At 41.5% G+C, this 24650-nt stretch overlaps 1 protein-coding gene across 13 annotated transcripts in view; it reads right to left on the reverse strand.

Moving 5' to 3' along the window:
• The window catches only part of Sh3kbp1 (SH3 domain containing kinase binding protein 1), a 337374-nt gene that overhangs the window by 94661 nt on the left and 218063 nt on the right, over nt 1-24650 (reverse strand). For all 13 annotated transcript variants that reach the window (XM_026784803.1, XM_026784804.1, XM_005358802.3 and 10 more), the window contains one exon: nt 13411-13486. In XM_026784803.1, the coding sequence (XP_026640604.1) occupies nt 13411-13486 (76 nt within the window). The remainder of the gene's footprint in view (nt 1-13410; nt 13487-24650) is intronic.

Genomic DNA, 24650 nt, shown 5'->3' on the forward strand with positions numbered 1-24650 from the left:
ACTGAGCTCCCAAGGTCCAGTAGAAGAGCAGAAGGAGGGAGAATATGAGCAAGGAAGTCAGGACCATGAGGGGTTGGTTCACCCACTGAAGACAGTGTGCCTGAGCTAATGGGAGCTCATCAAACCCAGCTGGACTGGGAATGAACAAGCACAGGATCAAACTGGACTCTCTGAATGTGGCTGACAATGGGGGATGACTGAGAAGCCAATGAAAATGGCACTGGGATTTGTCTACTGCATGTACTGGCTTTTTGGAATCCTAGTCTATTAGGATGCTCACCTTCCTAGGCCTGGATGGAGGTGGGAGGGCCTTGGACTTCCCACAGAGCAGAGTACCCTGCCCTCTCTTAGGACTGGAGGGGGAGGGGGATAGGTGAGTGGTGGAGCAGGAGGGAAATGGGAGGAGGGGAGGAAGTGGAAATTTTGAATGGTATTATTTATAAAGCAATAAAAACAAAAAATAAAAGAGATAATCACCAATGCATTTGCATATAAAAAGTCAACTATGAGCGGCCAACAAATACTGTCAAAACATTTTTATGCACCTCTATGTAGGATGGGTGAACTTATTCATGTATACCTCATGGTCTTTTTGCACAAACCTGCTTGATTTTGATGGGGCTGTTATTGGGCAAGAAAATACACAGTCCTTGCTGAAGAGGAAAAAAAATACTTTGGCTATTCAAAATCAGTTCACATATTAATGAGTTTTATGCTTTGAAACTATATCTGATATGAAGTTAGTGTTATCAAAAAGCACCATATAAAAATAGCGAAAACCTTTGTAGGGGATTTGGGAAATGAGGACTTGGCAAACCAGGCTTTCAAGACTTAGGACAGAAAGTAGAAAGAAAAACTCAAAGAAGTTAGTATCTTCTAGAGCAGACATTTACTGTAGTCTACAGTAGAGTCCTAAAATTGCACCGCTATTCCTATCCTCAGATATTTCCTAAGGCTACTTCCTGCAGCTAATCATAACCTACAGCCATATACCTGAGTGTCAATTACATGGTTGCCAGTATACTTTATACCACAAAATGTAATGTTTTATGTTGGTGAGCAGCCTATCCATCAAAGAGAGTGACATGTAAAATAAAGGCGATCAGACAATCCATAATGCAGACACACTGTGCTCTAGGGTGGATATGGCAAGACAGGGAGAGGGAATCACTCTACTTCTGTGCAGAAGTTCTTGGCTTCTGTCCAGTGGCTTGAAGATAGCAGTTATATCCCCATCTGCATAGAATGAACCTTCATCTTTGGGTTCTCTGGGCTTTCTCATGGCTTTGGCTCATTGATCTCTGCTGAGAGGCAACTATTCTAAATCCTACTGAGACCATACTCCTAAACTGACAAGAATCATCAATGTTTTATCTCCATTTAATTAGATATAGCAAAAACTTCCCCAAGTCCAAATTGGTTAGATGTTCTAAAGGGAGGGAAAAAGTCAAACATCTTTAAATTGAATAATGACGGTTCTTCACCAATTTTCCAATTGACTCTGCTAGTGAAATATGACTTCCTAACCTCAAAACTTCCAACATGAACACACAATATCACTGAAGAACTACCCTACAGAGTCCCAACTTGGCAAATAACTCTCTGGATGGAAATCAGAGACATTTTTTAAAAAGAATATCAGTTACTCATGACCAACAAAGAAAGAAAGAGCATGCCATGTTTCTGTGTCTTTCCATGAAAAGGTTAATAAAATGTGATCAACCACTGTGGATTAACTTCCCAGCAGCCACCCCCAATCCCATTTCTACTTCGCAGAATCCTCATTTGCTCAGGTATATCCTTTTCAGGAAAGTAATGTTAATCCTCCATCCAGATAGTAACTGGGACCAACTCTGCTTAGCTTCTAAGATCAGGCATGTTCAGAGTGACAGGGCCATAGACAAATAATGTTATCTCACTCCCCCTTGCTGCTGATTTGTTTAGGGTTAAGATGTGATCTTCTAGTCACTGAAATCCGAAAAAAAGGGATCTGTTAGGAATGCCATTGATAGATCTTTTTTTTCCCTAGAGACGAAAGGCATACAGTTGTCCGCCTTTGGTGGCTTTCCTTGTGGTACACAGGGCCTGGGCATGCTAGCTGAACACTCTACCACTGGGCCTTAAGGCTACTAACACTGTTCTATCATTGCTGGAAGACAAGACAATGTTTGGTACTGTTGCGATCATGTTTGAACAGTATGAGAAAAGGCAAGAATTTGATCCTGAGTCCTGATGGTGTTGAGCCTCCCTTCAAATTCACCAGCTTCACAGTGCCCTTTTCTCTGAGTCTCTTGTGCTGCAGCTTTAGCAAATTAATTGTTTCCCACTATTTTGTAATCCAGTAGGAAGCTTATTAACATGGAGAAACTTCACACAAGTTATCTTCTCAACATCCTCTTACTATAATATGCCTCCTCACCATCATACCCTATTAAAAGAATCTTTTTATGTCATTTCTCTTCTCTTCATCTCTCACCTTCCTATTTCAGGGCACAGTCTATAGAAGTACACCATAATCACCATAATGGAATTATTGCTAAGAAAGAGCTCATGAGCCTTTAAATTATTTCACAAGGATATTTTATTTGATACTTACAGGATCCCTGTAAGCTACGAAGGGCATGTGTGTCTTAGATTTAATAAGATCAGGTTTTAATAAGTCTAAGTTTGAAGGAGGGGCAATAGAATTTAGCATTCTACCGTGATAAAGGCGAAACTAGAAGAGGAGGATTAAATAGGGGGATGAGAGATTGGGGTCACAGTAGATGATTATCAGTACAGAGACACACAAACTAGACAATGTACAAAGAGCAAGAGACTTTGGATCACTCAGTCTTAAATGGGATGTCATTATTAAACCCCTTTCCTCAAGGCTCAGGGATCTATGCAGAAGAAGAGAAGAAAGAGTATAAGAGCCTAAGGTGATGGATGACTCCAAGGAAACAGTGTCTTACACAAGACACAAGGCTGACACACATATAAACTCACAGAGACTGGTAGCAAGTGTAGGGCAGGTTCAAGACAGCCAGGGTCCCAGAACTGAGAGGGGGAAGTGGCCACAGGGTCCCATCCCTAACCAAGAAGCTGAAAATGATACCCACTGGCAAAGGCAAAATCAGTTTTCTCCAATGACACAGCACTGGGAATGTCAACCACATTCCAGGGCAGGTCACATGTCCAAGAGCAGTTTACAAGACAAAGCAGACCCCAAGGTTTTGCTTTGGTTTTGAAGAGAGAAAGAAAGGGAAGTTGGGTGGCTAGGGGGGTGGGGAGGACCTGGGAGGAGTTGGGAGATGGGAAAGAATATGATCAAAACATATTGCATAAAAATGTTAGATAAAAGAAAAAAATCACTCATTTCAACAATATAGTTTAATGTGCTTAAATATTTCTACACTTGTGCGAATCTTGTCATAATCTAGTTTTAGAACATTTCTGCTATGCAGTTATGCTGTTTGATATTACGAGGCATTAGACACAGAATTATCTTGAAAGCATTACTTTTAGACAAGAAGTAACTGTAGCTGTAGCTACTGTCTATAACAATCTACAAAGTAGGCTTCTGCCATTGGCTTTACCACTATGTGCATCCCCAGAACTGACACAGAGTTCTTGTGTCTTTCCTGATGATTGGACCTTGAGTGACACCTAACAGGTACTGTAACACTCAAGGGACCACAAGTAGAAGATTCTGGGTCAGAAGTTGGGATACTTGGAACTGGACTCAGTCCCAGCTGGATTTTGTGGAGTGCATGACCTGAAGCAGTCACATGGTAGCTGTGGATGGCCACAGCGCCATCAGGTATAATAAAATAAGGGACCACCAAAGGAGGAGAAAGGTTAGCTTAGTTAACATCAGCAGAACATCTTTAACCCATTTAAATGCATTCCAAATCTCAACATTTAAACAACTCAAAACAGCTCTGCTCTGCTCTGATCAGAGAATTGAGTTGTTCCAGCTTCTATTTAGGACCTCAAAAGTATATCACTGCTGTTCTGAGGATATCCATTTTGCCATCCTGGGCTAGACCTATGTCCTTTCCAGCAATGACAGTTCAACACTCCAGCCACAGCCACTTCTGAGCAAATATGGCAGTCATAGACTCACACTGTATCATGATGTGTTTAAAATGTATTTATTTGTGTTATAAGTACATTTGTGCTTTCCCTGCATATATGTCTGTGTGAGGGTGTCAGATTTCCTGGAACAGGGCTTACAAACAGTTGTGAGCTGCCATGTGGGTGCTGCGAACTGCACCTGGGTTCTCTGGAAGAGTAACCAGTGCTCTTAGTCGCTGAGCCATCTCTCCAACCCCTCTCATGATGTATTTTAAAATAAGAATTTTATCTTTACTTATGAAGCATTTTAGTGATTTAACTGAACTGTATCATAAAATAAAAATACATTGGTTTGGGTTTCAATGGTTTTAAGATATTCATTCAAAAATAAATATATTTATATACAAAATCACTATTAAATTCAAAAGTGTGATGTTAATTTTACTGTACATTGTTTCATATTTCAATTTGAATATTTTCTGACCCACAACCATCCAAGAGATACTGTCAACCAGTTCTGGAGATAGGGCCTATGATATACAAGTAAGACCAAGTAGACCTTCCTGTCCTGACATGGAAGTGATAATCTAATGCTTTGAGAAAGGGGAGGGGAGGAAAATGACAAAACAAGACAAATATGCACATCAATCAATGGTGGCAGATACTGCTACTGTGTTTCACAGAATGGAAAGACGATATGCGTGTAAAAAATGTTCAAAAACAAGGGGTATTTGATATGCTTTAAAAGATGAGGATAATTCTAAATCCTTTTGGACATGGGAAGAAAATCTAAGTTTTAAATGAGTAGCAAACAGATAAAAAGGGACTAAAATAAATTTTTACAGGCAGGCAATTCCTATCAGTTCATTAATTTGATGGATTTAATTAGACTGAAATCAAGTCAGAAGGAAAATACACATGTACAGAAAGAAATAAAGGCACAATTTATATAGCAAACGAGATGGCTTTGTTGCTTTTCCTTTGAGTGGTTAAACTATGTTAATAAATCAGCTAGCCTAAGTCTAAATTGCTAACTTTCTCCTTAAGGCTTTTTGCCTTAGTCTTTAAACAATCTGATAAGAAACCATGATTCTTTCTTTCCAGAAATGGAACAAAACGAAGCACACGATACATTTAAAAGGGCAGAGCAAATGAATCTGGCGTGGGAAGGGGCACGGGCTCTGACCTCATTACTTCCAGATCAAGAGCTTCTCACACTGCTTTAATTACCTGCTTTCAGTTTTGAACTTTTAAAATTTTATTACATTTATGCATCCATCCATACATTCGTGTCTATGTGTGTGATTGTGTGAGTGTGTGTGTAATAGTGTGTGTGCATGTATATACACAGTACTGAGTGTGGAAGTGTGGAGCCCAGAGTGTGAGAGTTGGTTCTCTTCGTCCACCCAGTGATCTTGAGGGATGGAACTTATGTCTTCAGGCTAGGTGGCAAGTGCCTTTACCAACTGAGCTATCAGGCTGGCCTTGTTTGCTTTTGAGACAGGATCTCATGTAATGTATGCAAGGCCTCAAACTCATCATAGAGTCCAAGCTGATCTTGAACTTTGTGGTGAGTCTCCTAATAGGCTCCGAAGTGCTGGGCTTGCAGATGTGTACTGACACGCATGGTCAGCTTTCAAATTCTTAAGAAACTTGCTCAAGTAAGAATCACCAAGAACTTCAAGCATGATTCATTGTCCCTCTCCCCAAAACATTATTTCAATCTCTAGACTTTGGGAAATTTACATGTTATTAAAAGCAGACCATTAAAGGAAGTGAATTCACATGATCACATTCCATGACTCCCTTCATCTGGTTTTATAATGGGGTAAAAGAAAGAAAACACCTTAAAACAAACAAGCAAAAAAATATCTTTCTGCTTAAAAAAATAAAATAAGAATAGAACAAACAAAATAAACATTTTTGCAACCTGAACACATACATGTGAGGATATAATTTTAAATCCAGAATACTCTCTGGGCTCACTTTCAACCTCTGAAGATTAGGAGCCCATGTGCTCAGACTCTGGTAGAATGAACACTCACCAGCGCTTTAGGTAGCAGTGGAAAGTATTTTGCCATGTCTAAAATCAGAGTTTTAGTTTCCCTTGAGACATTATAAAAGAAAGAGTATATTGTGCTGGAGGAATGTTCAGTGAGAAAGATGCCTGCTGTGTAAGATTAGGACCAAAACCAAACAAACAGCACTCCTGGAAAAGCTGCCATGCACCTGCCTGAAAACCCAGTGATGGCTAGGGTTAGGGAAGGTCGGGGAGACAGGCAAATCCTGGAGCTCTCTGGCCAGCCAGTCTAGCTGAAATGGCAAGCTTTAGGTTCACTGAAACCATGTCTCTAAAAACAAAGTAAAGTAGAACATTGAGTGTTGTCCTTTGACGGCCAGATGTACAAAAACAAGCACATCTGTGTCCTTGTGCACGTACACATACACACGAATGCATGCACACTCAGAATGTCAACTCGGTAATGTTGAGTTTCCCTAACATTATAATCAGATACTCTTCCCTTCAGTTGGTATGTATTATCTAAGACACTACTAATTTATAATTTTAGGCAGAACTCCTGAGTACAGAATTATTCAAATTTTCAAATAAATATGCTTCATATGCCATATTAGGTGTAATTAATATTCACTATTTGGGTCTTATGCTATGCCCATTCATTAAAATTCTGCAGCAAATGGATGACCTATTGCTCCAAGTGAGGGAATAAATAACACACAGGTATATGTCAGCCCACGCTTAGTTTTATTACCCTACAAGCACTAAAACCTTTTTATTTTCTGAACTTTTAATACTCTGGGATTTCATGTAGGGGTAGTATGCTATCATGCTCTGAGGACAACAGACGTAGGTAAATATGGCTAGTATCTGCCTGTCAGGGAGCTTACAATAAAGTGGAAGAAACGAAACATGCCTAAGTCTAGTTGTTGACACACTGACTGCAGAGAAGGGAGAGTCACAGCCAGCTCAAAACACGTGAATGTCAAAAACAGGGAAGTAACCTCCAATGTCGGAGACACAGAGGCCCGCCTCTCCAGGGTAAAATGGCAGTGGAGTTTACACAGCGCTCTAGGACTTGGGGGAGTTTACAGCCATTTGCCATGGTCAAAGCAGGACATCTGCTCCTACAGCTACTTAGATCCCTTTCTTGGGATTTGAGGAATCTTTCTACTAAAGAAGAGCTCTGCTCATCCCCATTATCAGGGAAGCTAAAAGTACCCTGGTCTCAGTCTGAGGTTCTCATACTTGAGTGGACATTAACCTCAGAAATAGCGCTTGAAGAAACCAATCAGTGGACTCCACCAGCAGAGTTTCTGACTTGGGGGCAGGCCCTGCAGATTGGCAGTTCTGACAAGGTTTCCAGGCTGTGCTTTTGCTGCTACTGGTCCTGAAACACACTGTGAGAAGCACTGTCTAGTGATGTCTATTAGCTAAGATGCAGTGCTAGAGAAGAGCCCGGCAAAAGCAGGGACAGGGAGGATGTACCAGTGCGGTAGTGGTACTGGGGCTGGTTGTGCTACACACTATATTCAGACAAGACCTCCAGCTCTGTGTGGGTCATATTTTGAGCTTTCAGGGGTAGCAGGAGGGGTCAAACATATACTGGGCTTATTATAAAGTCAATAAATGAGTCAATTATGCATCTAGGAGCAGGGTTTTTGCAAAATCACCCTAATAGAGCTTATTACAAGTACATCAGTAGTTCAAAACTGGGGACTCTGCTGTGCTGCGGAAATGTGTCCTATAAAGTCCGCGTATTCGTCAAATTAATCACTAATGCAAGAATGTCAAGAGATGGTTCTTAATGTGGGGCTTTTAAGTAATAAGCACTCTACTCTCAGAAATGAATTAATGATTATAAAAGGGGCTAAAGATTATGAGTTCAATCTTTTCTTTGTATGTGTATATGCGTGCAGTATGAGGGGGAAGTATGTGTGTGTATGTGTGTGCCCACAGACATGCATATGGAGATTAGAACAGGATGTTGGTATTGTCTCCTATTGTCTTTGCCTTATTGCCTTAGGATAGGTTCTCTCAGCAAGTCATAAGCTCACTATTTTGGGTAGGCTGGCTGGCCAAAAACTATCTGAACTTTTACACTCCCAGGTCTTTCCTGTCTTCACTCCCCAACACTGAAGTAACAGGCATGTGCAGCCATGACTGACTTAATATGCAGGTTCTGGAGAGTTAAACTCAGGTCCTGCCGGGTGGTGGTAGCACACACCTTTAGTCCCAGCACTTGGGAGTTAGAGGCAGGAGAATCTCTGTGAATTTGAGGCCAGCTTGGTCTACAAAGCAAGTTCCGGGACAGCTAGAGCTGTTACACAGAGAAACCCTGTCTCAAAAAACCACAAACAAACAGAGTCAGGTCCTCATACTTGCAAAGCAGGCATTCTTAGCCACTGAGCCCTCTTGACAGCCTGGTTTGTTTTGTTTGGAACAGAATCTCACATATTCCTGGTTGACCTCAAACTCGTGCAGCTGAGGATGGTCTTGAACTCCTGACCTTCCTGTCTTCACTTCTAGAGTGCTGTGATTACACAACCATGCATCACCATGTCATTTTGAGTGCTGCCGAGAATTGAACCCAGCCTCTTGTGCATAGTAGACAAATACTCCACCAACTCATATCCCCAGCCTCTTATTCTTTCTGGCCCATGGGATACTTCTCACCAGTATCCTGTATCTTTCGTCCCCCAGCCTCCAGAACCATGAGGCAAATACACTTCTGTCATTTATAAACTGCTCAGTCTGTGGTATTCTACTATAGCAACAGAATACAGAACAGACAAAGACAGCTTTCCAAGGGACATTGGCAATACCTTTGGACATTTTTGATAGCCACAACTGGAGAGAAAAAGGTGTGACTGGAATCTATTGAACAGAGGCCAGGGGGGCTGCTAAATTCTCTGTGATGCCTATAGGAAAGTCCCCACAACAGAGAATGATCTGGCCCACATGTAAGTACCACCTTAGTCTACACTTAAAGTCAGACATGGAAATGAAAAGCGTGTTTGTCAATTCCAACCCACCAGCTCCCCTTAGGAAGAAACTGATGGTTCACTTGCCTTTGATCTTAGACACTGCTGGGAGTTTGACTTTCCAATCATGTCACAAGTATTAATTATAACACCTTTTGCTCTCATGTTTAAAAGAGAAGCATTGTTTCAAAAGAATAAAATGCAACCTGAGAAGCAAAAGCTTTCTGTCGTACCTCAGGGTAAGGCCCAAGTGCTACTACTCTCATGGGCAGTTCTTTCCTGCTCGGATGAAATGCCTGGAGACTGGGAGAAAGGCTAGCCATAGGAAAATAGGAAGTCTGTCCTCTCCAAGAGGACCGAAGTTGAAAGGCTGACTTTAAACAGCTTAGATAGCTGGCTCCCATCACAGGAAGGCCCTCACTGTGAATCTAGAGAGCAGATTAATGGAGTGGTTTCTAGGAAGAGAGAAAACTTTGGGGAGACTGAGCAATGGAGACATCAATGAGTAAGGAGGAGATGTGTTTCATATGGGATGTGTCCAAATCCCTGGGCCCAGAATGCGTGAGCAAAACCCCCACAATGTCATGAGTCCTTTAAAAGGCTCTATTTACTCAGTCTCCACTCGCTATATACCCAGTGAGTCGATGACACTGTTCTAGGCTGCATCATGGAAAAATCAAATATAGTATCTGTCTTAAACCTGGAAGGATCAATGATCTAACGATGACAATGAGGTACTTACTATATGTCTCTACCACAGACAATTTCTAAGTGGCAAGTCAATGACAATAGTGATCTCAGAGGTGGGGCACATGTCCAGTTACTGAGTGAGGTATAACAGGCAAGACTTAGCCTGTATCCCTCTTCCACCTCCTATCATACTTTATTCAGATACCTGATCGCACCTTGTACAAAGTCTGCCAGGCAGTTTTACTTTCCAAATCTACTTATACATATAGAGCAGTGGTTCTCAGCCTTCCTAATGCTGTGACCCTTTAATACATTTCTTCATGTTATGGTTACCCCAACTATAAAATTATTTTGTTGCTACTTCATAACTGTAATTTTGCTACTGTTCTGAATCATACTATAAATATCTGCTATGCAGATATCTGATATCTGACCCCTGTGAAAGGGTCATTTGACACAGGTTGAGAAACACTGATCTAGTGCCTTCTGAATCTGGAAGTTTGAACTAATAGTTCAGAAAGATGCTAATGCTAAAGAGGTCTGTCTTTTAGGCCAAGTTTCTACCCTGCAGAGATCACAAATCTGCACCAATTGTTATAAGAAAAAGGGAGACACCAGATGTGATAAACTGAAGGCACCTCGGGGTACTTTGTTATGAATATTTAGATAGTTTTCCTCTTGTTATGAAAATTATGGCAATCTGTTCCTCAGCATGAGTTGCTGATGAATTTCAGTATCATAAAAGCCTTTTGTTTGGGGGTGGGGTGGGGAGAATGTTCCCTGCTTAAATAAATCTGGATCACTCAAAACATACCAACTCACATGAGTATTTTTGAGTCATCATAACTCTGGATCCTGATGTGAGCTTGTGGTTTAGTGTGCTGAGGAGACAGCTGGCAGGAAGAAGCAGCTCTCCTCTGTGCTGCTGGGCATCCTTTGCCATGGTTTCTATTTCAGGCCAGAAGGAAGAAGCAATGAAGCTGCCTGGATAGTAAGCCCAGGGTCATTTCCAAAGGCTGCTCAGCACTCTGTAACCTACCTGAACACAGATATGGCATCAACATCCAGAAACAGGGAACTGATTCAAAAGTTGGAGGAATTCTAATGGCCTGGGGTTCTACTAAATGGCAATCATGGGAGAGCAATTACCCTGAAATTTTCTCTTGGCAAGGAAGGCCAGATGGAGAATGTGTACAGTAAAATTCAGCTGTGAAAATTCTTATCCTCAGATCCATGGAAAATGCCCAAGAGTAAACAGCAAATCCCTCCAGGCCCGATGCCCACTGACAGGCATATTAACATCGATTTCCAATAATAATGCGCACTCTCACAGAACTGTCTTCCTTTTGTCTCTCAGGCTGCTCAATGCTTTGGAGTGGAAAAACCTTCCACAATGGGTCCTAACGCTTTTAGGACTGACTGAGAGGATGAAGATGCTGGGAGAAACCTAAGGGCTTTTCTTTGTCTAGTGCAACACTCTGACTGCATACATAAAGCAAACCATGAGAATAAAGACCAGAGAAATCAAAGCAAGTAATTTGTCTGGGGTCATGTTGGTAGCTAATAACATCCGGTCCTCCTAGGACTCTTAGGACAAAACACTCCATCTAGTCTCTGTTAAATCCCTGCTTTGTGAATAGCCAATTCTCTGACCATAATGCTTCTGGAGAGTCAGGTACATGGATGGGGCTTACTGATATTTATATGACTGAACAAGGCATAGTGGAGGGCCGGCATTCTACCACATGCCTAAGGGAGCCGTCATCTGCAACTGTGTACATCTCCTAGATCAAGGAGCCATCGCTGGCCCTATAAACTGAAGTTCCCAGAAAAAAAGTCACATATATGTTGAAGACTCTACAAGGCTGACCTACTGTTTCAAATTTTGACTGTGAAAAGACAGAACAGTATAGATCTTTGAGAATCAAAATTATCTTGGGCTATCTTCATTTCTCTTAATAACTATGTACTATCTACCTCTGTATCGGGGAAATTTCAAAGGCAAAACCTTTGTAAAATACACTTAGCAGATCACTAGCATCCACGAATGCAAAAGCTAAGAATGTCATCGGAGAACATCTAAAACCTAGCCTGCCTACCTGCTGTTTTCATTGAAGTATTGTGGGAAAGCCTTGACTTAGGACTTTCATTTGCTCTGTGGCTATAAAAGGGCTCAGGCAACTGTTTCTGTATTGGAACCTGTCATGCGGAGCAACTTCAATGCATATTCCTAGGCCATGGCCACTCATATTTGGCTCAGCAGAGACTATCTCTGTGAGAGCTGTGGTTTTCTGTCAAGGGCTTCAACATTCCTCTTAAAATACACTGTCCAACATGGTCACCCATGGGCACACGTGACTAATTAACACTCGAAAATGTGGCTGCTACTCTAAACTGAGATACACAATACCTGCAAACCACATAGAACACTGTGAAGACAAAACACTGAAGAAAAGCACAACATCTTACTAATAGTTTTATAGAGATTACATATTGAAAAAGTTTTATATATACATATAAATAACTGGTTATATATAAGGTTATATATAAGTATGTATGTATATATGTATGTGTGTGTATATATATATATTGACCTAAATACATTAAAATTAGCTTCCAATTTTTAATGTGGTCATCAGAAATTTTTAAATTGTATACACGGTTCATGTGATTGACCTATTGGATAGCATCAATCTAAAATGAAACTAATCTCTTCCCATCTACTAGCCTAGTCCGTCCAAAAGACTTGAGTCTCTTGCCTGAAGATACCATAGGAACACTTGAAGACATTCAAGAATAGATGTGGGGCTGGAGAGATGGCTAAATGGTTAAGAGTGTGTACTGCTCTTGCAGAGGACTGGAGTTCAAGTTCCAGCATCCCCATACCAGGTGGTTCATAAGTGACTATTACTCCAGTTCCCAGAACTCAGATGCCTCTGCTCTCTGCAGGTACCTGCATTTGCGTGCATATATCCCAAAGCAGAAACACATGCATATACATAGTTAGAAATCAAAATAGTTTTTAAAAAGACGTGTTGAGGAGTCCAGCATAAGTGTGTAGTAGGAGACTGCCTGTTCAAAATTCAAACAGAGATAGAAAGAGAGAATAGCTGCCAAAGGAAACAGAAGCCCCAAAACCTTACCGGCAAACCACGAGCCTCGTGGTAAAATACAAAATAATAGGAATGGGTTAATTTAAGATGTAACAGTTAATTAACAAAAAGCCTGAGCTAAAAGGTCAAGTAGTGTTTTTAATTTATATAGCTTTTATGTGATTATTTCAGGTCTGAGCAGCCGGGAAATGAACGAACAGCCTCCACCTAAGTAAGTGAAAGGAGAGTAATGATGGCTAAGTGGTTAGGCCTAGCTAATGAGGATCCAGCAATTTCTGATGTGCTTTAGTTCGCACTTTCTGAGTCCTTGGGTCACTTAACCTGCAGAAATATGGACAAACTCTAACTTTGCATGTTGCTGCAATGGATGTGGCAGGAAAGGATCAAACTGCCCCCATGAAAAACAGAAGAATTCTGATTTTAACCTGTCCTTCCAGTATACTCATGGCTGTCTAAGGAGACACATTTGTGTGCTTTTTTTTAAATGGATGGATACACAAAAGCTTTCAGAGGTATATAAAGAATTTTGGTAATTAAGGAAACTCACCCTTTGTCCTGCTGTCCATTTCTGGTTTTGATGGATCTGGAGTTGACGTAGCTGGAGGTAACTTCTTCCCAATTGTCTGAGGATGAAACAAGATGATTTACACATCAGGATGACTCTCTTTATGAGCAAAGGAACAAAATCAAAACCACAGTGGGAAACCCCCCAGACCTGGTTCTGAAAACCACAGCCATGAACTGAGATTGCTCTGTGGACTGGCTGCCACACATTAATGGATTTTGTCCTCAGTGACAAACAAAGGAGTAAAGAAGGAAAAAAAGGGCTTTTTCTTTGAAGACTCTTTGTGCCTTCTATTATCTTCCTCTCTTGATACTTTTTACAGGTCTCTTATTATTTTGAACAGAAAAAAAAAAACCTGGTGCAGTTTCCTTCATTTTATGACAAGTTGATAAAATTTATGGAGGCCCGGTGCAGATGCTCTAACATAAGCTCACAGTGGAAGAATGAGAACAAGTAGGAAAAATGAAGGGAAGGAATACAGAGATGAGAGCCAGAGAATGGGTGGGAGAATAGGAATGTGGACAGACAGGCAGGAGCTAGACTGTTCAGAACCATTGGGCCTTCATTAAGTCCTTTTTACCATCTAAGAAACCAATTTACCTTGTGGGTGTGAGCAAAACTTTCTTGTCCTTTAGGAAGAATATACCTATCTCATAAAACAAAAGCAAGGAGGGTCTTCAGCTCCATTCCTACCAGTTGGTTAGTCCTCCAAGACCTAAATGTTGACACCTCAGACCCGATGTCCATTGATCAGTTTTGTTTAAAAAAATAAAACCAAGCCAAACACTTTGAGTCTGCTCTGACTTCCTCTTCTACTTCATTTGAAGCTAATTCTATTATTCTTATTTACGAATCATCCTTAGGAAAGACTGTCCCTGCTTAAAGATGTCCCTGAGGTCACAGGCTACCCAGCAGTTCAGAACCCAAATCAAACACAGGAACAAGCCAACTCAACCGTTCCAGAGGTGACAGCTGTTCCCACTCTTCTTTCTGCCCTTGCACCCCTGTAAACATGATTAATGCCCAATGAGAAGTGTCCACTGACATGAGAGAAACCGTTGCCACACGCAAATAGCCAGGTGAATTGACATTCCCAACAATGAAGCCACTGGGAAAAACAAACTTTCTGTCTCGTGAACATGGGAAGAACAATAAACTGTGTCATTAAAAACTGGTATGGTTGGTTTTTTTCTTCAAATGAAACTCATTTGCCATTTTTTATTTGAAAAGGTTCTTCAAGTTGTGATTGTTGAAACTAACATTAAATATGAATAAATCACAGAAAGAGGAAAAGATAAATCAAATCTTCAGACCTTCATGAATTTTTAAAAACGTTTGTGACAGAAAGCCTTTGCATTTTACACGGTGACATTTTCATTTAGTGCCACAAGGCTTTCTATATTGGATGAAAAAATGAAAACCCCAAATAATAAGCCACTCTTCTACCACTAAGTACTCAAACAAATAGTATTTTATGATTTCAAGGAAATATCAAGGAAGTTTTTTTTTTAAAAAAAAAATATGTTTGATGTTCTTCTGCTAGAAGGTCAAATTTGATGAAGAAACAGTTTGGGGATTATATTGAAAAGTCAGAAGGGAACCTGGAAGCTCTGGGAGCCTCATTCTCCATCCATACTGCTGGAAGCATGCCTGCCAATCTCTTTGCCCCTCCCTTCATTTGGCAGAGGCTGGAATAAAGCTTTACTCCCATTAACACATTAGGGAGAGGCAAACAAAAGCAAGGAAAACTTCAGTTATCATCAATGGGGAAAAGAGGGAGTCTGGAAATATAGTACCAGCAAGGGGCTACTGCCCATCTTAGCTTTGTTCACGCTCCTAAAACAAAGAAACTAATAAACAATCACAAAGCGGAGACATCAAATGAATAGCGTGGGCTTTAAAGCAGAAATGCTGCCTTCTGGAGAAAGCCTTGCAGATTTCAGAACCTTGTAATTTCTCCTTTGGGAGCCAAAGAAAGTGCTGCCTTCATGCCTGACATCCTGATTTACCAGAAAGTCCAAGTCACCAGACACTAAGAAACACTATTTGCTAAATGCACTTACAGAACAAAATGAATGCACACTCTGCCTTTTTTCTTCAATGCTTCAAGAAAACTTCCAGTGCACTGACTTCCATGGGTCCCAGCAATAGGGGTCCCAGTGAAATTTGTATTATGCTCATCTTCTGGGGGATGGTGAACCTTACATCCTTTGCCTTTGTGGACCACAATCAGAAATCCAGAGGGTAAGGCACGCTCCTCCCCATTCAGTCAGGTCCCACAGGGGTTCCAGAGATGGAGGGTACTGTGGCGCTTCTCTCTCTGCTAGAAGCTACACTGGCTAGTTAACTGGCAAAGCCTGAAAACTTGTCAATTGGGCATATTCCCAGGCCTTGGCCCCAGACCTTCTCAATCAGAAACCCTGGGGATGATGCCCAGCAGCCTCTGAGGGGATACACCCTCCGTGGGACTCTGATACATGCCCCAGTTTGAGAACCACTGACCCTGACGTAGCAGGAATTCTATTAGTGAAAATTAAATGTCCTTTATTGGGTTAAAAACTCTGGTTCCTGTTTCCATACTTAGAAACAGTATTAAACATCTTTTAATGCTACTTCCTCTCCCTTTCTCTTTTCTCTTGATTTAAGCACATAATGCTGCTATGTAAACTACACATGTGCATCGACATCATATATAGCTGAAGCTCAGCTGCAAAGCAGCCCCCCCCATGCACAAATAAAACAGGGGCTCTCATGCACCTGGGAGGTAGCAAAGGTCATGCTTATGCCTGATTGTGGCAGAGGACTCAGGATCTCCGCCTTTCTTAAGGCCTCTTTCTCAGCCTGGCAGCTTCTCACCCTCCTGAGAAGCATAAGGAAGATGGTTTGTCCAGGACATGCCCAATGAAGCACCTGGGCATTGTGCTGCCGTGGCTGGCACAAGGCATAGTTCCTAAGAGACCAGCTGGAAGCCTCAGTTCACTGTGTGACTTCAGAAGGAACAGACTCTCAAGTTCTGTTCTCTAACTTGGTCCTCCATTTCCTTTTGCCTTTTGTGTAAGTCCCTAAACATTTCCCAGCCAGGGCCTCCATGGTGATCAGGTGTGCTTGTTCCCTGACCCAGAAGCCCCTACTTGGAATGGCAGTAGATATGTACACAGAGGACCACACGGAGCTGAATACTCCACAAACAGGCCAACGCTTTGGATATGCTTCAAAATGCAGCAATTTTCACATTGGTATCACTTTTTGTCTCTCTTGCCTACAGCCTGAACTCCACTTTAAATCTAATTTAGGGTCTAGAGAGATGGGTTAGTGATTAAGAGCACCTAACTGCTCTTGCAGATAGACCCAGGTTTGGTTTCTAGCATCTACATCATGTGGGTCACAAACACCTGTAACTTCAGTTCCAGGGGATCCAATGTCCTCTGGAGTCTGAGGGCTTCTGCATAAACATGGTGCATATAAATTCATGTAAGCATAAATAAAAATAATAAATACATCTTTAAAAATAAAACCAGGACTGAAGAGTTGGCTCAGTGGTTAAGAGCACATCCTCCTCTTGAAGAGGACCCAGGTTTAATTCCCAGCATCCTTTTAGCAGTTTACAACTGTCAGCTCCAGTTCCGGGGATCTGATGCACTCTTCGGGCCTCCATGGGCACTGCATGTACATGGTGCACACCCATGCAGACCAAACCCGTATAATGCAAAAAAAAAAAAAATTTTTTAATTAAAATAAAACTCAATTTTAAAAATCAGAAAATCTATTCCTTTTAATATTTAGCAATATTAATCCATCTCCCTTTAGTTCTTGTCAAGAGCACAAAGCAAATTTTGGTGAACCCAGGGTAGGGAGGGAGGGCATCTTGTCTACAGTGGGGGTTTCATATACATGTGCTTCTAGCTCCACAGGATCCAGCAATACAGCATCACAACAGATAAGTACCATATGATTTCAATTAGTAGAGTAAGTAACACTTTCCTTTTAATATGCCAAGACAAAGACAATCACTGGGATTGAGTCCAGGGAAATCCAGTTCCCAAATGACGAATGTATCTGTTCTCTTTGTGACTGTGGAATCCTGCTCAAATCGTGGGTACAAAAGCACTCCTCTGCTGTTATAATTCAGGTGCAAACTCCCTTGAGTGGAAAAAAGTTTCTAATAACAAGCCAATGCTTAAATCCCATCTCTGAAAGTCCCCTTTCCAAAGACCATTACACACAAGCCTTGCAATCCAAAGGCAGCCAGGATCACTGGGGCAGGGGTAGGGACTCCCTGCATGCTAACAGTTAGCCGCTGTCCAGGAAGTATGGGATTGTCTGAGAAACTCCATGAAGCTATTACTCATGCACGCACACAAAGGCAAACCCAAGGGTAAAACCGAAGCTCAAAGATGGCTCCTTAGTGTTATTCTTTAGTACCTTTTCTCTTTCTGTCCATTATGGATTCATTAGAGTTTTTTCAATATGCGGCAAGTAAACGGACAAGAAGGCAGGGAGTTGTCAAGCACTAAAGCAACACCGTTATGGAGCTGGTTCTCCACAGTAGTGTGTTGAGGGGTGCCCAAGAGTGCAGCCCAGTCACCCTACTCACCTCCAGGAGATGGAGAGATACAGGGCACAGGATGGATGGAAGGCAGCACAAAACCGTATTTATATGCAACTGTATCTACAGTTTTGCAGCTTGTGTCTTCCACCAAAACTCTTATCTTTATTTTCACACAGTCCTTTCATGAACATGTAATGACTCATGGTATTATGAAAAGTCTGCTTGGCGTTCAGTAGGGAGGGGTAGGAGCCGAGCATGTCAGAGCCAGAAAAGAACCAATATAAAGAGCTGTCCTTAAAATGGAGTGCCTTGTGAGCCCCCACTGGAAGGCTCTCCGTTCTGTGTGTGACTGCCAATTTGCTTGCATTTGGTGGACCCCACTTCAACTGTATGATACCAACAGAAGATATGCCACAGTAAAACATATCTTGAAGTTCTAAAACTAAAAGGCATGGCCTAGTACATGTAGTTCTTTCTGGTCCAGGGTCAGGATTTGCTTCCTGTGTTGAGATGTCAATTCCAGCTTTTCGGGGAGGACTCTCTGAAGCCAACTATGAGAAAAACAAATGCTAAGAAGAACCTTTTGTTGGGCATGGTGGCTCGTGCCTGTACATCTCAGCACTTGGGAGTGCCGAGGCAGGAGGATTGTTGAATTCAAGGCCATCTTGGGAAGCACAGCAAAATCTGCCCTCAAAGAAGCAAAATAAATACATAAAAGTAAAAGTTTAAAGATAGTAAATTTTTTCAGATTATGAAATTGAACTTAAGATTTAGGAGTTATTCAGATGACTTTCACTTACCTGAGTTGTTTTAGAAATTCAGAATCCAAATTTGCTGAACCTCTTTGCCTAACCACAGTTAAAGCCTTAAGTGATTCCTGGCTGCTTTAAAAGCACTTGTCAATTCTAAAACATTTGGCAGTTTAAGTACCTTTGTTTCAGAAATTGAGCAGGACCTAGACGTTCATTATTTTCTTACCCTCACAAAATTTGAGGTTAGTAAGTGGTTGCTGGGTAAAGCAGGGAGCTTGGGATATCATCCACGCCCCCACAAAACCTAGCGTAAGACTCTTGTCATATCAAGTCCAAAGAGAGGAGATGTCCTCCTTGACAAATCAGAGGACCCCACCACGTCAGTCATTGTCATACGTCAATATTCCCCAGCCTGGTCTGGTCACTGGTGACAGCACACTGTCTACACTGTCCAATGTTTTCCTAGGCGCCATCACTCTTGTTTTTAATGGACACAAGTTCTCTCTCTCTCTCTCTCTCTCTCTCTCTCTCTCTCTCTCTCTCTCCCTCTCCCTCTCTCTCTCTCCCTCCCTCTCTCTCCTGAAATAATCTTCAGAAGTGTATTCCCCCACAGTGCTCTAACCAATCAACTAATCAAGAAAACGAAAACACCTAATCCCTAACTTGGTACATTTGGAAAGCACTGAAGACTGTTTATGTTTTACAGTTACTATTTAACTTTATCCTTAAGTCGTCTCAGTGTATTCCAACCTTCCCTGAGCATAGAACGTCTTTTGACAGCAGTGAGACACCACAAGAAAGAACATTCTATAGAACAAATAGGTGAACACTATCCCTTTTCTAAATTGTCTTAACTATCATTTCTGTGTCCTAGGAGCATGACTTGGAATTCACCTCCAAGGACCCTTGTCACACCTTCCAAGGGATCCAGTAATGAAGTTCTTAGTGCATATTCCTTCCTTCCTCTTTGACTCTGATCTGGAGTCTTTCATCCTCCCAGGGGGCTACTTTAATCATTTTTTAGTCAAGGATCCTGCCCAGACTGAACCTTCTTTATTGGTCTGTCATGAGACAGTTTTCAAGCACCCTCTACACCTCTTAACTTGCATCAAAGCAATGTACTGTTACTTGATTACTGCTTGTGCAAATCCAACTGTGCTGGCCAGTATTATGTCAACTTGACACATAAACTAGAGTCATCTGAGAGGAGGGAACCTAAGTTGAGAGGATAGCTCCATAAGCCCAACCCTTTGGTGGTGCCATTCCTGGGCTGGTGGTCCTGGATTCTATAAGAAAGCAGGCTGAGCAAACCACGAGGAGTAAGTCAGTAAGCAGCACCCCTCCATGGCCTCTGCATCAGCTCCTGCCTCCAGGATCCCACACTGTTTGAGTTCCTGTCCTGATTTCCTTCTGTGATGAACAGCAATGTGAAAGTATAAGCCAAATAAACCGTTTCCTCCAGAACTTGCTTTTGATCATGGTGTTTCTTTATAGAAACCCTGAGGCATCCCCAACAAAGAAATCTGAGGATTTACTTCTAATTGTTACATCTTGCCATACTACCTACCTAACAGTTCATAGCTTCTTAGCCTCTCAAGACTAATGGCAAACACTCTTTAAATACAGCAGACCTCGACTCAACTTAGAGTCTTCTATCAGGGCTTCTAGGGTTCCTCTTTTAATATATCCTTAAAAATCTTTAGTATTATCATTCTACTACATACATATAAAATATAAAGTATATTTTGTTTGTGGCTTTATAAATGTATTAGCACATATATACACACATATATACATATATATATATATATATGAATGAGAGAGAGAGAGAGAGAGAGAGAGAGAGAGAGAGAGAGAGAGAGAGAGAGATAGATAGTTGTTTGTGTGAAAAATGTGGTCCAGGTTCTGCTATTAGGTTCTGGTATTTATCATTGACTCTATTTCCTGCCAGGATCTGATTGGGCTCATTTGATTATTTATTGAACACCTCTAAAAGCATGCTTTACAAAAGTTAAAAGGGCCATACAACAGTAACAGGAAGGGTGACGACTGCCTCTTTGTAAAAATAAAAATGAGTCTTAGAGAATTAGGTGAGACTTCCACCCATGTTTAAGTGCTCAGTGAGGTACAGAATGTAATTCAGACAATATTAAAATCATAGGCATCGGCTCTCCAAACACTTGACAATATATGAAAATACTGTTTGTATTTTACCCTCACTGTTGTAAGGGAACCTGCAGGCCAGCCTGTTAAAGAGTCATCTTATTCACAAAGATGAGCAAGCCAAAGTGAATGTCCATTCCACAGACCACTTTTACAAAATACAACCTGCCACTATACTTTGGGAGACTATTTTTGCTGTTATAACAGATAAAGAAAAATCATAAACACTCCTTCTACCAGAGGGATGGCTTCTTCTATTGGATTAACAATGCCTTCATTTCATATGCACTTAGAGAATTTAGGGAGAGACTGGGTAGGTAAGGGAGGGAAAAGCATAGTATGGCAGCCACAAATGATAGGCATTTGGTTTGTCATGTTTAACATCAAACATGGACCAAACTCCAGTGTTTCCATGAAACAGTTATATGAAATTAATTAAAACAAAAAGATCCATCCTATTTCTGTGTATTAATCAGAGCACAATCCAGGCTCTTGTCCTCACCAACCTGGGGATGGCATCTCTTCCCTCAGTATGCATGAGCACACCTGAAAAGCTCAACTAAAGTCCAGTAAATAATGTGTCAGCTTTAACCAACATTCCCTATAAACATAAATCTCACACATACCCATGATATTTTATATGTAAGACATACAAAGGCAAAGCTACCTTTTTCAGTTTTTTTCATCATTTTCATTGTATTCAAAGATAAAGGGGAACCAAAATTTTCAAGAATGCAGTATTTATATGTTGGGCAGAAGACATAACCATGAACAAGTATTAGGAAAATCAAATAAACCCAGTAATGGGCAAAATGAGAACATTATAAAAACAAATGTTTTCATTCCCTTCAACAGGAACAGTTCACACAAAAGACAGAGGCTGGAAACCACACCACTGTGACAGAGCTAATCACTTTGGGACTAACAGAGGTCCCTACATTGTGTAGAGTCTTTTTGTGCTATTTCTTGGAGTATACATGGTCACTTTAGAAGGCAACAGCAGCATTATCATGTGGATAAGGATTTCTTCCCAGCTGCACACACCCCTGCACCTATTCCTCAGCCACCTGGCTTTTATAGACATTGTATATTCAACCTCAGTCTCAGTTATAATGGCTCTGGGACTCCTTGGGAATGGGCTGACGCTACCTCGGGCTGCCTATGAAGTTCAGCTCTGCACTACAGTGTCCTTTGGATCAGTTGAGTGCTACCTACTGGCTGCCATGGCCTCTGATGGGGATGTAGCAATCTGTTCACCTCTCCTCTACTCGACGCTCATGTACCCCAGAGTCTGTTTTCTCTTGTTGGGATCTTCCTACGTTGGTGGCTGCATGAATGGTTGGACATTTACTGGTTGTTAAATTTGTCCTTCTGTGGACCAAATCAGATAGATAACTCTGGTGATTTCTCCCCTTTGCTGAAACTGTCCTGCTCAGATTTCTCTATTACCAGAATTAACCCTTCTGTTTCTTCTGGTTCCATTATTGTGGCAACAGTGTTTGACATAGCCATCTCCTAATCTACATCCTCATCACCATCCTGAAGATGCACCCCACTGAGGGTCACCGAAAGAGGCCTTCTCCACCTGCACCTCCCACCTCACTGCAGTCACTCTCTGCTACGGGATCATTACCTTCATTTAGGTGATGCCCAAGTCCAATTCATCTAATGAACAGAACCAGATGCTGTCTGTATTCTTCACAGTGGTGATTCCTATGCTTAACCCCCTCATCTACAGCCTGAGGAACAGCGATGTAAAGGATGCTCTGAGGAAGGCAACTGTCAGAGTATATTCTTAGACCTTCTTCTTTTAATTTGAGAAATTTGTGAAGACTTCCTTTAGCCACGCTACACTCAGTATCTATCACATGATGCTTAACTGCTTGATATTAAATGCCGTGTCTTTGTACTAACGCTTACCGTTATCCACTCTTCTTTTAAACACTACAATACACACTCGCCTCGACGGTGCAGTCTATGCTGGCTACCGCATATAGGAAAGGCTCAGAGTCCTGGATCATCAGTGAGGTGTGGATTAGCAGCAGGGTCAGACTCATTAGATAATCATCATAGTTCAAAGGGCTAAACAGTACCATAAATGCATGTACAGACGAGGAAAAAGTAGTTGTTGGCCAATCTCCATGAGGAAATAAGCATTAAAGATGGCAGCAACGAGGTTTGTGCTAAATTTAGACAGATGGGTAGGAGTTGGCCTACAGATGTAGTAGAAAGGGTGCTTTAGTTGAAGAAAAGCAAGTAAGGCATGAATGAATGCGGGAGCTGAGTGTAGCAGGTACACTCAAGAGACCGAGGCAGGAGAATCACTTGAGTCCTGAGCAGATGTTCAGTGTGGTGTGGGTGGAGGCAGAGGCAGCAGCTTAGGCCCCCAAGCCAGCAAGGTAAGTTAAAGCCACTGTTACAGTAGCTTGTGACTTATCCCCCAAGACATCTGGTTACCAAGAAAAGTAAGGAAAGGTGTGAGGATCTAATTTGGGATAAGACTGATGAGAAATAAAGAAGAAACAAAAGGCCAACATAAAGTGACAGCGGGGAAGCTGCCTTTATCCTCTAGTTAAGTCAGTGAAACTATGCCTGCCTAGTCACAGCTCACAGCCACCACCGGAAGAAATCAGCAACGGGAACCTGGCCTGAACACGACAGAACCATTTCTGATTTTGTTTCGCTCTGGAGTCTACATGTATACATGCCACATGCTTAGTGAGTGCCAACCAAGTGCCAAAGACAACGGTGCGTTCACAGGCTAAGGAGTTAGGCACAAGGACAGGTCCCTGGGCTCAGGACCTAAAAGAAAGGGTCAAAGAAGACATGTGCCTCTGTGCTTTGCTGCTAGCGTGGAAACTTAGTGGCAAAAAAATAGGTTTGTAAAAGCTCTGAACATGTGGCTTCCTGTGAAAACACCAGTCAATCTCCCACTTGAAAACTAAAACATTTAAAAAATCGTAGACATATGAGAAGCTCTTGACACATAGAAAAACACATCTTTTTCACCTCACAAATTGAAAATAAATTGTTTAGTCAAGGTTGTCTCCTAAAACTTCTCTTCCCAGAATGAATTTCCAGAGAAAGCATTCCCGCCTTCTGAGCAGGGAAGGAAAATGAAGCAGCTTCAGTCCGAAGCAGGTCACTCTCAAAGCCATGATTGGTTACGATGTTTTCAAGGAGAACCACCATCTTCAAAAATCTTAGAGCACATAGCGGAGCACTAGCCAGCCTTAAAAAGGCAAGTCTGCCACCATAACATGAATGATCCCGGTGGACATTATACTAGGTGAATGAAGCCAGTCATAAAAAAGAAATCCAAGCAGGGGCGGGGGAAAACATAGAAACTCCTCTGCATCCAAAGTTAAAATACTTGGGAAAGGTACTGCCGCCAAGTTATATCATCAGACATTTTTTGTCATTTCCTAAATAATACAGTGCAATAACTATTTATATAAGAGATTAATATCATAGATTTTTATATCCATTGGGGGAGAGTTCCTATAAACGACCCCCATAAATATCAGAGGATGGTTTCATCATAGAATTCCTTTTCTTCTGTAGTGCTAGGAATAGAACCCAGAGCTTCAGGCTTTCTAGGCAAGTGCTTTGACATCAACTACAACCCCCAGCTATAAATCCATTTATATGAGTTATCTATGCTACTTCGTTCAGCCTCAGTCTTAAGTGAAATACTCCTACAAAAGATATAAAGTTGATTATTGTCTTCTCCAGATCTGTGAAGAATTTTGATGGGA

The sequence above is a fragment of the Microtus ochrogaster genome, chromosome X, assembly GCF_000317375.1.
Source record: "Microtus ochrogaster isolate Prairie Vole_2 chromosome X, MicOch1.0, whole genome shotgun sequence".
NCBI classification, from domain to species: Eukaryota; Metazoa; Chordata; class Mammalia; order Rodentia; family Cricetidae; genus Microtus; species Microtus ochrogaster.